A 13,721-nucleotide genomic window follows, 5' to 3' on the forward strand; every position below is an offset into this window, starting at 1 on the left:
AGTGTTGTTTGTAACATACAGTTACTCCACCTTCCCAGCTGTGACTTATAGTTACATCATTGACCATTGAGGGGTTAATGTGTCAATGTTTGCACAGATAAGGATTTGCACTGTGAGAAATGCAGCCTTTACACTAGGCGTTGTATAGTGATCTGTAAAATATAACTTTTTACGTAGATAATGTTGACACATAAACTATAAAATGCTATTCAAAGGTTAGCACTTTAAAAAAGTTATGTGGCCCTCAAGTGCCTTATGTGTGGCCCCAGGGGAAGGCAAATTTATGGATAATGATGGAGTCAAGTGCTGCATATAGTATGTGGGGTTGACCAAACTTAACTTTATACTGTAAAAGATGTGAACATTACAATATATTTTACATCTGTAAATTGATTAATCATCTAACAAGCGTATATAAGGACATAACGGGCGTGTATTCATGTTCATCCATATACTACATGGCATTACATTGATCCTTCAGATTTGTATTCATATTCATAACACAAATGGCTGTGTTTTCTTATAAAAGTAAGCAAAGGCTTTATGCATTGCTAGAACGTTCTCAATAGCTAAAAGGACCGACCATAAACTACCAATTTAACTTCTAAAGATTAGAATAACAATGTTTATACTCTATAGCAGAGGTCTGACACAGGTAGTGATATGAAAGAAATCTAAGCAACCCAAAAAAAAAATCATACTAAGCTGCTGTTAAACATGTACAAAAACAATAATGAAAAAAAATCCATACACTAAAGAGGTAAACAAGAAAAAAAAGAACAAACAGACAGAACAGTAAAATTTGGTGTGGAATTCAGTATATACAATCAAGACAGTTCTATTAGATCACTGAATGTAGCGGAATGTGATATTGCATCTCATAAATATTCCTGGGGCATATTGTGAAACCCCTTTGCAAATAACATGCAGTGTATCAGTGACTGATCGCCCAGTGCCAGGCACAAGGACATTGGAATGCACGATCCACTACTTTAAAGCTGTCATGTCATGGACATGCTGGTAAACTTTGCTAAGGCTAATGGTCTATAAAAGATCTATAAAAATAGGATTTCCTTTGGGTGAACATAAGGAAGTTAATTGAGTTTAAAGGTATAGAGTACCATTATGGAATATATAATTTTACAGTGTAGCACTAATAAAGTGTAAGCCAGGGACATCATTAATCTTATTCATTGCTTCTTTCTGCCTAATTGTTTTTCTTTCACAGAATATTGATGTGAATATGCATATTCAATAACGTCTGCCAAATGGGACTGGTTTGTACGGAGTTAATTCTACTTCATTGTACTCTAATCTCCGATCTTGATTTAAATTCTGTGTGGCACACCCTGCTGCACATAAGATAAGGCATTCTCCTGACATTCTTCTTGAACAGAAATTGAAATTGATTCTTTATGATTAGGCATACATAAAAAAAATATTGTTGCTGAGTTCTGCTGAATATTCTAGAAGATCCAAAAATTTATGGAAAGAGAGTTAAATGGAAATGCTAAATATAATATATAGGTAGGTAGGCAAGAAAGTAGCAGGTATATACAGTATCTATGCATCCTTTGGTTCTTATATCCATATAATTATTGCATTTTCAACAGCTGATAGTAAAATACTGCATGTCTAAGCTTATGCCCACTCTCGCTGAATGGAAAAACTATAAGACACTGCTCTATGAAAAATGTACTATACCAAGTCTGGCACATCTGCTTTCTTATTTGATAGCTGGAAGCCTTTTTTGGATTCTCTCCTTTGGATTCAATAAAATGATGTTCTTTGATTAATTTAATGGTAGAGGAAGTAAAGAGAAGAGAAAAATTCCTATAAAATAGTATTGTGAAGAGGTCCAACGTGGAGCAGCACTGTGTAATGGGATCTAGTCCCAGTCCGGGTGCAGGCTTCAGCACACCTAAGGTCTAAATAGGTAAAGCAATACAAAGGAAAAAGGCAGCAGCACTCCAGGTAAAGTGACTACAGTGGTTTATTCACCAATGATGAAGACCAGCTACGTTTCAGCTCCTCTTTGGAGCCATTATCAAGCAATGTGACAGTGCTCAGATACAAGTATATATGATATAGTGATGGTATTTCTTTATTTTTATATTTCTCTCTCTATTCTCTTGCTCCTTTCTTTCTCTTACCTCCTTGCGATGTAGTTGGGTGGTTTATGGGTCTGGGATGTGTTATCATAATTGTGTGATTTTGTAATTGTTTTTGTCATGAATTCTTCCATTTGTAATTGCTAATTTTGAATAAAAAGAAAATGTATAGATAATAAAAAAATATATAATTAGTAGGTAGGAAAGTAAGTAGCAGGTATATAGGCAAGCATCCTTTGGTTCTTATATGCATAGAATTATTGCATTCCCAACAGCTTCCTTGTTCTAATATTGGATCACTGTTGCCAGTTATTAGTAGGAATTGCTATCTCAAAACATTGACCGTTGAAATGTAAGGCTTCGTTCACATTTGCACTAGGGCTCCGTTCCAACGGAACGTAGCCCTGACAAACACAAACCATATGTTTCCGTTTCCATCACCATTGATTTCAATGGTGACTGATCCAGTTCCAATGGTTTGCGTTTGTCTCCGTTGTGCAAGGGTTCCGTCGTTTTGATGGAATCAATAGCGTAGTCGACTACCCAATAGGGAGTAGTAGAATTCCCAATAAGGATTTTGTCATAGGTACATATTCAATTACTTTGTGGTTATTAACTATAATAAATGTAGATTACTTTGTAGAGATGTGCTATCACTTTAAAATGAAATACTTTTATGTTTATTAGGGTTAAAAAAAAGCCCAAGAAAAAAAACTTATTGAATGCTAGTACACTAAAACATTAAAAATTTCAGAGCGGGGGTGTGAATGGGGTGGAAGGGATGGAAGTACTTTTTATGGACACATAATATAGTTATTCAATACTTAATTTGAAGATACAAAAAAACAGTAATGTCAATGTCAGGCAATGTGATGACAACTAGAAGAAAAAAACAACACAAATAAGACAAAAAATATAAATGCATTTATTTATTATGACTGTACTGTATAACAGACAGAAACATGACAAAATAAAATAAATGATAGATAATAATAATGAGGGTGATGCAAAAGACAATGAGATAACATTTATTTCAGGATGTGGGTTTGTAATGAACACTCATGTAATGAGACTTTATACACTCAAATTTCTTTGAAAATCCCATTAAGGCCACCAAAACTTTGGAATCACCTTACTGGAATGTGTAGAAGTAGTTGGATGACAACACCTAAACATTTATGCGTCTATCACTGACTACACTAACAGTAAAACATAAGGGGAAGTCTGGTGTATTGTTGAGACTCCATTCTAAAGACTTTTCTTGGCCCCCATGGATTATTTTTTCCAAAGAAAAAAGTAAAAATAACTTGTATTGTTGGCGCTACCAATCACAAATCCATGGAATACTTTATTTTTTAATTTTATGTTATTTTTTTTCACTTAGGCAACGTGTTTTGGAATCAAATGGGACCCTTTGTCAGTTTAAATAAAACCGGTTAAGAACAATTTTGTGGATCTGAGATTGGCAGCGACTGTGAAACACAGCCTTTTTTCTAGGATTCATATACTACACAGTGTTTTTAGATTTGGAGAACCACTTGACCACCATGGTACAGGAGCTTAGTGTTCTACCTGTTTATCAAGTAAGCAAGATTTTGTGTGGCTTTACCATACTTTACCACCATTTTGGATTTTCAGTGTTGGCTAACAAGAACTTGCAATAAAATCTTTTTAAATCATGTCGTTGCTTCCTTGGCAAGTTTAATAAAATACTCAGTGACAGAAATTTAGTGTAAACAATATGAAGACTGCATACATTTCTTTATCCTAAAGTATGTTTAAGATTTGCACTTTTTCTATCAAACCACATAGGATCAGATTTACTATTCAAATAATTGTTTTAGACACTTTTTGCGCCCCGTTCAACAAGGGGGCATGGTCTGGCGAAACTGGCATAAACTAAGCCAATAAATTGGTGGCATAAGGAAGAAAATAGTGACAACCTGGTCTACATTTACGCTGTCTAAATCTTAGATAGCATTAGTAAACCTTTCCCATACTGCCTAATGACATATTATTCTCTCTTTAAGGCGTTGCAGCAGCAAAGCAACTTAAATGGATTCTCCCAAAATAGACTTTTATGTCAAGTCAAACATACATGTCAAGTCAAACATACATGTAATAAAAGTCAGATTGATCGGGTCCTACCTGCTAGACCAAGCACCAGGTTCTAGTCATTTTAACCACTGATCATTTATGATATGTCTGAGTGACATGTCATACAAGTCTATTTTGCGGAGAGGATATATAACTAGTGTTTGTATTAAATTCTTATGACTTTTGAATAAATGCAAACATACTTGTCTGTTGGAAGCTTTGAGAACAGTATATACACACACATTTTTTTATGTATAGATAAGTAAAAGATTCTTAACATACTGTAAGCTATCAGATGTGTCTGCTCAGATATGTAACGTGTTGCTACATTGCATAGAAGTACAATTATTATTATTAATACCTATTGACCACTTTATGATCTGGGCAGATTTAAGTAGGATAATTGTTTTTTAAAAAAAATAGCAATATATATAGTTAACAAAGCTTTATTATACTAGAAATTTGATAGCAAAAGACAACTAGAACTATCAGAATTATTGCCAGATGTGGCAAACTGTACTAAAAAAGTAAGTAAAAGCTATAGATGAATTTATTTTTCATTGTTGATCTATCTGACCACAACGTTTATTATTTGTTCCCAGTGCTTTCAAACCTTCCTGACTTTATTTCACTTTGATACTACTTGGTAGTTACAATAAAGCTCTACAGCTCACATTTCTCTTTAAAGCACTACTTTTAGAGAATACAGTTTAAGGCCTCATGCACACGACCGTAAAAACTCCCGTTATTACGGGTCGTAATTACGACCCGTAATAACGGGCTCATAGACTTCTATTGGCGACGGGTGCCTTCCCGTTTTCTCACGGGAAGGTGCCCGTGCCGTTGAAAAAGATAGAACATGTCCTATTTCAGGCCGTAATAACGGCACGGACAGTCCATAGAAGTCTATGGAGCTCTCGTAATGACGGGTGGCTACATGTGTGCACCCGTCATTACGGCAGCGTTGCTAAGCGACGTCAATAAATAGTCACTGTCCAGGGAGCTGAAAGAGTTAACTGATCGGCAGTAACTCTTTCAGCACCCTGGACAGTGACTACCGATCAGAATAGACCTGTAAAAAATAAAAATAAAAGACTTTCATACTTACCGACAACTTCCTGCTTCCTCCAGTCCGGTCTCCCGCCCGTTGCCTTGGTGACGCGTCCCTCTCGACATCCGGCCCGACGTCCTGGATGACGTTTCAGGCCATGTGACCGCTGCAGCCAATCACAGGTCAATCACAGGCTGCAGCGGTCACATGGACTGCCGCGTCATCCAGGGATGTCGGGCTGGATATGAAGAGAGGGACGCGTCACCAAGACAACGGCCGGGTAAGTATGAATTTCTTTAACTTTTATTACAGAAAAGGCTGTCCCTTCTCTCTATCCTGCACTGATAGAGAGAAGGGGCTGCCGATTAGTGCAGTGCTATTTTGCCGCCAAAAACGTGCCCGTAAATATGGGTGGAATACGGGTGACACCGGACCCATATTTACGGGCACGGGTTCGTAAATACTGGTGCAAAACGGGTGGAATACGTGTGACACCGGACCCGTATTTACGCCAGTATTTACGGGTGGGAAAAAATACGGTCGTGTGCATGAGGCCTAAACAGCAGTTCCATTTGGAATTGCATTTTAGTTGCAGCACTTGTCTACACCACATCCTAGACCAGGGAACAAACACATATGGTGACTATACAATGCATACGAAAGTCTTCAGACCATTTCACTTTTTTTACATTTTGTTATGTTGAGGCCTTATGCTAAAATAAAAGTTCACGTTTTTCTCCTTCATTGTGCACTCAATACCCCATAATGACAAAGTGAAAACAGAATTAAAAACTCAAATTTCGCATGGACATAATTATTCAAACCCTTTGCTATGATACTTGAAATTTAGCTCTGGGGGCCTCCCATTTCTCTAGATCATGATTTAAATGTTTCTACACCTTGATTGGAGTTCACCTGTTGATTTGGAAAGACTCATCTCTGTCTATATAAGGTCTCACAGCTGACAATGCATATCAGAGCAAAAACCAACCCGTGAGGAAGAAATAACTGCCTGTAGAGCTCAGAGACAGAATTGTGTGGAGGAACAGATCTGGAGAAGGGTACAAAGAAAATTTTTGCTGCACTGTAAGTTCCCAAGAGCACAGTGGCCTCAATAATTCTTAAGTGGAAGACGTTTCGAACAACCAGGACTCTTCCTAGAGCCACCCCACCAAACCAAGTAATCGGGGGAGAAGGGTCTTGGTAAGAGAGGTGACTAAGAACCAAATGGTCACTCTGGCTGAGATATAAAGATCCTGTGTGCAGATGTGAGAAACTTCCAGAAAGTCAACCATCACTGCAGCACTCCACCAATCTGGGCTTTATGGCAGAGTGGCCAGAAAGAAGCCTCTCCTCAGTAAAAGACACATGAAAGCCCGCCTGGAGTTTGCAAAAAAGTGGCTAAATGACTCTCAGACTGTGAGAAACAAGATTCTGTAGTCTGATGAAACCAAGATTGAACTTATTGGCCTCAAGTCTAAGCAACATGTCTGTAGGAAACCATCATTGCTCATCGCCTGCCCAATACCATCACTACAGTGAAGCATGGTGGTGGCAGCATCATTCTGTGGGGATGCTTTTCAGCGTCTGGGATAGGGAGACTGGTCAGGGTTGAGGGAAAGATGAATGGAGCAGAGATGAATGGTAGGTAGATATTCTCAATTTAAACCTGATCCAGAGTGCTCTGGACATCAGACTAGGCCGAAGGTTCGCCTTCCAACAAGACAATGACCCTAAACACACAGTCAAGACAACACAGGAGTGGCTTAGGGACAACTCTGTGAATGTCATTGAGTGGCCCAGCCAGAGCCCTGACTTGAACCCCATCGAACATCTCTGGAGACATGAAAATAGCTGTCCACCGACGGTCCACATATACCGTAATTTTTGGACTATAAGACGCAGTTTTTATCTTAGAATCTGTGCTGTAATCTTCTGCTGAGTCTTATCTCCTGAAGGCAAACAGCTGTCAGTGTATGAAGAAGCCATTAAGCTCTGTGATTCAAAGGTCCTTGCAATGCAGTGTAATTGAAGCAGCATGTCCTGTGATGTGTGTAAAAAATCTCTGAGTTATCTGCTCACTAAGGCTACATTCACACAAACGTAGCCCACCTTGGACATGAAAAACTGTCGTTTTCCACGTCCGAGGTGGACCTGTGCGGGCCGCGATGTCACAGATCCCCCACAGACTAGTCGATCGAGGGATGTGTGACACGCATTAAAATAGGACATGTCCTATTTTTCAACGTCCATTTTTCATGACCCATTGAAATGCATGGGTCCGTTTAATGGCCGTCACACGGACGAGATTCAGGTTCATGTAAATGAGCCATAACAATCGCATTTTACATACAGAAATTCTGTCAAATCTGACTGTTCAGTGGGCAGATAACCCAGACATTTGTACACACAGTACCAGTAAATCGGTGCAGGTACTGATCTGCAAGGACCTTCTAGCCACGCCCCCTCCTATGTACAGAGCCAGAAGAGCAGGTTAACACCATTATCCCCTGCCCCACCACATCTCTGATATCTGGTGAGTTCAGGGGAGGGTGAGAGCAGTATAGCTGACAACATCTTGTATTTCTGTGTCTGACATTGTTATAGGGCACTGTGGCTGGCATTGTATTGAGGCACTTTGGCATTGTATTGGGGCACTGACTGGCATTGATATGGGGCACTGAGGTTGGCATTGTATTGAGGCACAGTGGCTTGCATTGTTATGGGGCACTGTGGCTGGCTTTGTATTGAGGCACTTTGGCATTGTATTGGGGCACTGACTGGCATTGCTATGGGGCACTGTGGCAGGCATTGTATTGAGGCACTGTGGCTTGCATTGGTATGGGGCACTGTGGCTGGCATTGTATTGGGGGCACTGTGGCTAGCATTGTATTGGGGCACTGTGGCTAGCATTGTATTAAAGGCACTGTGGCTGGCATTGTATTAAAGGCACTGTGGCTGGCATTGTATTGGCTTAATCTTACCCGGGAAATGTACAGTTAAAGGCAAAACCTTTTTTTCTCCTCTTTTATGCTAGAATTAATGGGTGCATCTTATGGTCCAGTGCGTCTTATAGTCCGAAAAATACAGAAAACCCTGATAGAGCCTGAGAGGATCTGCAGAGAAGAATGGCAGAAAATCCCCAAATCTAGTTGTGCAAACCTTGTAGCATCATACCCAAGAAGACTGGAGGCTGTTATCGCTGCCAAAGGTGCTTCAACTAAGTACTGAGTAAAGGGTCTGAAAACTTATGTCAATGCAATATTTTCATTTTTTCTTTTCAATAAATTAGCAAAGATTACTAACATTCTGTTTTCACTTTGTCATTATGGGGCATTGAGTGCAGAATGATGGGGAAAAATGTGATTTTTATTTTATTTTAGCACAAGGCCTTAACATAACAAAATGTGAAAAAATGTAAAGGGTCTGAAGCCTTTACAAATGCATTGTAGGAACGGTCATCCAGTTTCCCCATCAAATGCTATAGGAGTGAATGTGGGAATAGAAGTCCAGGCAAGGCAGAACCTTTATCCAGGCAAAGAGTAGCTTGAATTTGGTACGTTACCAAATTTTTTTATTTTTTTCACATTTTATATATTTCACCAACATACTCAGTGCTATACACAACATGTACACTGACATAAGTTCCCTATCTTGTACATGATGTGATCGGCGCTGTAATGTAGATCGCAGCAGTGTTTATTATTGTTATGACCTATTTTAGCTTTATTCTAATCGGTAACGTTTGTGTGAGACATACAGCAAGTCAAGCGTAATCTCGCGAGATTACGCTGTAAACTGTCATTTAAAACGAGATTACGCTTGCTCTACTGTAAATCTCACACAAATGTTACCGAAGTGTCAGGATTCTGTATAGACATCACGTCATGGATGGTAGTGATCTCTATTCACTGTCAGGACACTTCAGTAACGTTAGTGTGTGTGTATGTGGCTGCACTTAGTGATCTAGATAGATCACTATGTGCTGTGTAAATGAATGGGGAGAAGTGTATGACGCAGCGTCATACATTGGCCATTTTACGGATTTGGGTCTCTGTTAGGAACACTGAAATATTGTCTTTATTTTACCTGCAAATGACCTTCAAATTAATGTTACATAAAACGTAGTTCATGCTGTGCACCAATTAAACGCTATAATTTCACAGATTATCTTTGATTAATTTGAGTTTTATTACAAACACCCAGTCTGGTGACTATTTGGTTGTGATGCCTAAACTATACCGTTCATGACTTGACATAAGTCAGCATTTTAAGTGGTAACATTCTTGCTAGATTCTTTAATAAATTCCAGATTCTGGGGGACCATATAGAAACGAGAACTATTTTTAGTTGAAGAGGTTTTCTTTACAGGCATTGCTACATGAAGCTGTTTCCAAAATCTACCCCCAGGATACTTTGATTTTTCACCTTTCCACTTAATAACACTAAGCACTGATTGTGCTAGTTTTAGTTCCTTCACTTTGTCTCTATTTTTTATAGGCTTATATTGAACTAAGACAAGTCGGATGTTGCCCTGGGAAGCCATGTTCTCCAAGCCAGCTTTTAACTCCAAGATGGCCTGTGTACCTTGGTGGACATAACTGGGACTAATCACAACAAGCAGACGTCGGCTTTTCTTAATGAAGCTCAGTGTTTCGTCTGTAACGACTAGAAAAAGAAAGGTGACATGTTAAAGAAATGAAACACTTGATATGGCGCCTTACTGCGCATCAGGAATCAAACAGAATTCCCAAGTTTGAATCGAAAAGCACCAGATCTTGAAAAAAATCTGTACTGTACAGTAAATATTCAATTTGTCTCCATTACTTTCAAGTGTCAAGATGAAGGGACAGTAGAAATAAAGTGTATATGTTGAGTAAAGTTTTCAAAGTGACAAAGCAAATAATTCTACTTCAATAAAGATTAAAAAATATGTTGCTGTAGTTTGCTGGTTTATTTCCAGTTTTTACAAACCACAATCTGGCCACTTAAGAGTCTAGACAGTTTCCTATACTGCTATACACGTATTCAATACACCAGATGGTCACAGCAACTGGACATATGTTTTCTACTAAAAATAAGATTAAGTACGTCCAAAGAATAACTGAATTGTCTTCCTGGGCCCTACAGCAGGGTTATAAATAGAGGATGTGTCTGACTGTCTGAAATCTAAAGAGAGGTCATTTCAGAAAATATTTAGCCATATGAGTAAGTCTTTGCTTGTCACCAATTTCCTCTTTCCTCTGCAAGTTCTTTGTCCCTCGTAATAGAAAGATAGATATAGGGACTTATTAAAGCTAAGGAAAGACAAGGAAGTGATGGAAAAACTGATACTTACTTCCACCTGGTAAGCTGTCTCTGTCAAAGATACACAGTTTATAGCCAAATTCATTTTCTAGAACCCCTCTTAGTGCCACCAGAACAAATTCTTCTTCCTCTGCATTTCTTGCATAGGATACATATACATCATATTCTTTTCCATCTAGGAAAAACAGAAAATGTCAAGCACAAAAAGTAGTACAAAGCAAAAAATACAGAACAAAATTAGATTCTTACCAGGCAACTGTGATACTGTGCTTTATAGGTTTTAAAGATTTTAATGGAAGTTATATGAGATTAGAAAAACCTGGTTACTTTTTTCCAGAAACAGCACCATTTTTTTCCATAGTCTGTGTCTGGTATTGCAGCTCAACAAACTCAAGTGAATGGAGCGGAGTTGCAATACCAGACACAACCTATGCCAAGACTGGCGCTGCTTCTGAAAGAAAGCAGCTTTATTTTTCTAATCTAAAACAAGCCCTTTACATATAACATGTCATTCTTTTTTTCTTTTAAAGTATTTTGTACCTCCAATAGTTTCATCTGTGCCAAAGTGAGCCCTGTAGAAGAGCACCATTTCCAGCCAGTACACATGGTATACAACAACAAAGCACACCACAAGAAATAGGGTTGCTCCAAGGCCACATGCCAGCTCCGTAATATATCGTGGAGTACCAACTGCATAAAAACAGACAATTATTAGTAGTACATTATTATTATAAGACTTGTGAATAATAGCACAAAGAATATTCAAATTAGATGTATCAATGTCTCTTCTGATTTATCTTCATAAGCAAGAAAAAGTAATAAAGATGTCAATTTGTTTTTACAATACGTGTCAATACTGTATAACACGGAGACCTTTTTAGCATATGTCTTTTTACATATGTCCATTGGGAATGAGGAACATTCTTATGTCTAATTTACAAATCGTCTTGACACTGGCTGTCTAAAATTTCCTCCCAGATACAGTAGATTACCATGCATATATGTAATTGTAACTTCTTGTTATCCTTGTTTATGTCAATAAGTATTCAACAGACAAGAAGAAAGAGACTGCTCCGTTTTCCCATGGGAAATTGAGCAGCTATGTTTGCAGAAAAGGTGTCAAGGGTTCACACATACATTTACATAAAGGCAGATAATAGTTAAAAGGTCAGAGCATAGCAAGAAAATGTAAAATCTCAAACGCTATTCAGACCTAATTTCTGTGATTATGTCAATGATAAAAGCATGGCCACATACAAGGCATTCGGAAAGTCTTCAGACCCTTTACATTTTTTCACATTTTGCTATGTTGAGGCCTTGTGCTAAAATAAAATAATTAAAGTTTTCCCCCATCATTCTGCACTCAATACCCCATAATGACAAAGGGAAAAGCGAATTTTAGTAATCTGCTAATTTATTAAAAAGGAAAAACTAAAATATTGCATTGACATAAGTATTCAGACCCTTAACTCAGTACTTAGTTGATGCAACTTTGGCAGCAAAAGCAGCCTCCGGTCTTCGTGGGTATGATGCCACAAGTTTTGCACCCCTGAATTCATCACGCATCGTTTCTCCATTTTTATATTAGATGTATTGGAGCATCAAAGAATAAATATTTGCAAAATTGTACATAATCTTTAAAGGGGTATTTCCATCTCGAGCGTTTATGGTATATCCACAGGATATGCCATAAATGTCCGATAGATGCGAGTCCCCCTTCTATCTCTAGTATGGGGCCCCCTTAAACCCATTCTATTTTGTACCACTGTCAAGCTTACTGAGCCATGCGGTTTCCGTAACTTCCCTTGAATTGAATGGGAGTTCCAGGAACAGCGTAGTACAGCGAGATACACTATTTACTTTGCTCCCGACTTATGGAAACAGCGCAGTTTGCTGTGCTTCACTGTTTCCGGAACTCCCATTTATTTCTATGGAAGTTATGGAAACAGATTAGCACAGCGATCTTGGGTGTTTTCGTACCCCTAACCACCTTGTAACTCAGTGGCCGGAGAGTGGCAACAGCGGGACAAGGTAGGACATGGTTCAGGGGGATTTATGAATTTATAGCATATCCTGTGAATATGCTATAATTGTCTAAGATAGGAGTAAGTGTAAAGATCCTTTTGGAACATGTAGAGCCTAATGAAAAAAAAACTCTCTAAAGGCTTAAAATGTAAAAATAAAAACCGTATAAACTGCTATATACTTATAAAAACTCAGAAAACTCCTTTAAATCAAGCAGTCTTTTGTTGGAATGATATTCAAATAATTTACTGTATCAATTATTTATTCTAGACATGCTGGATATTATTTTACCCCTATATAGAGAAGTATTTCTACAAATGTGAAAAATACTTTCTAAAAGAAATGTATTGAAAATAGAAATATAATAACAATAATAATAATAATAAACAATGAAAAATGTAGTCACCTTTCTCTTTGACAAGCGCTCGCCTGGAGACGACCCCCAAGGTGTTTTTTGCGGTACAGGTATAGTTGTGCTTGAGTTCATCTGGTGTAATGTTTTTGATCCGCAATTCCTTTTTTATGGTCTTGGCTCCAGGATTGGCTTTATCCAATGTAACACTAAATAAAATGAGAAAACCCTGCATCATTTTTTTCCCTAACTCGTAATGGCGCAGACAAGAGTAAAACTCACATGCTTAGGGTGTGTTCACATCAGCGTTCGCTTCCGCTGAGGGGTTCCGTCTGAGGTTTCCATCGGGTTAACCCCTCAGCAGAAACGAACGCTGATATGAACAGGCCCTTACATGCACGTGTGGCAACAAGTTCACTCCAAGGTTAAGAGCAAAACAAGATTCTAAACAGATACAATTTATTTATCTCATGTTGAACACAACATATTTTATTTTTTTTGTACCAAGCACTAAGAATAAATGATTTATGTTGGTAAACCTTAAGCCTGTGTTCACACTGTTTTTTGCAGGAGGAAAATTCTGCCTCAAAATTCCGTTTGGGATTTTGAGGCAGATTTTTCCTTCCTGCAAGTTGTTTGCCGCGATTTTCGCCGCGTTTTTCGCCCGCGGCCATTGAGTGCTACAAGCAAAAAACTCTGAGAAATACGCTCTCTCTGTCTCCAATTTATGTCAATGGGAGGTCAGAGGCGTAAACGCGTGAAGATAGGGCATGTCCCT

At 38.4% G+C, this 13,721-nt stretch overlaps 1 protein-coding gene and 1 long non-coding RNA gene across 9 annotated transcripts in view; both read right to left on the minus strand.

Annotated features, from left to right (window-relative positions):
* Positions 1-13,721, minus strand: part of IL1RAP (interleukin 1 receptor accessory protein) — a 191,342-nt gene that overhangs the window by 5,273 nt on the left and 172,348 nt on the right. For 7 of the 8 annotated variants that reach the window (XM_075861784.1, XM_075861787.1, XM_075861780.1 and 4 more), the window contains 3 exons: positions 12,998-13,152; positions 11,107-11,256; positions 10,598-10,741 (listed from right to left, as the gene is read on the minus strand). In XM_075861784.1, coding sequence (XP_075717899.1) covers positions 10,598-10,741; positions 11,107-11,256; positions 12,998-13,152 — 449 coding nt within the window. Of the gene's footprint in view, positions 1-8,655; positions 9,928-10,597; positions 10,742-11,106; positions 11,257-12,997; positions 13,153-13,721 lie in introns of those variants that run through there. The other variant, XM_075861786.1, reaches the window with a different exon arrangement.
* Positions 3,014-5,401, minus strand: LOC142760901 (uncharacterized). Its single transcript, XR_012883447.1, has 2 exons — positions 5,281-5,401; positions 3,014-5,199 (listed from the first exon to the last, which is right to left on the minus strand). It is a non-coding gene; the product is annotated as an uncharacterized LOC142760901 (long non-coding RNA).

The sequence above is a fragment of the Rhinoderma darwinii genome, chromosome 4, assembly GCF_050947455.1.
Source record: "Rhinoderma darwinii isolate aRhiDar2 chromosome 4, aRhiDar2.hap1, whole genome shotgun sequence".
NCBI lineage: Eukaryota > Metazoa > Chordata > Amphibia > Anura > Rhinodermatidae > Rhinoderma > Rhinoderma darwinii.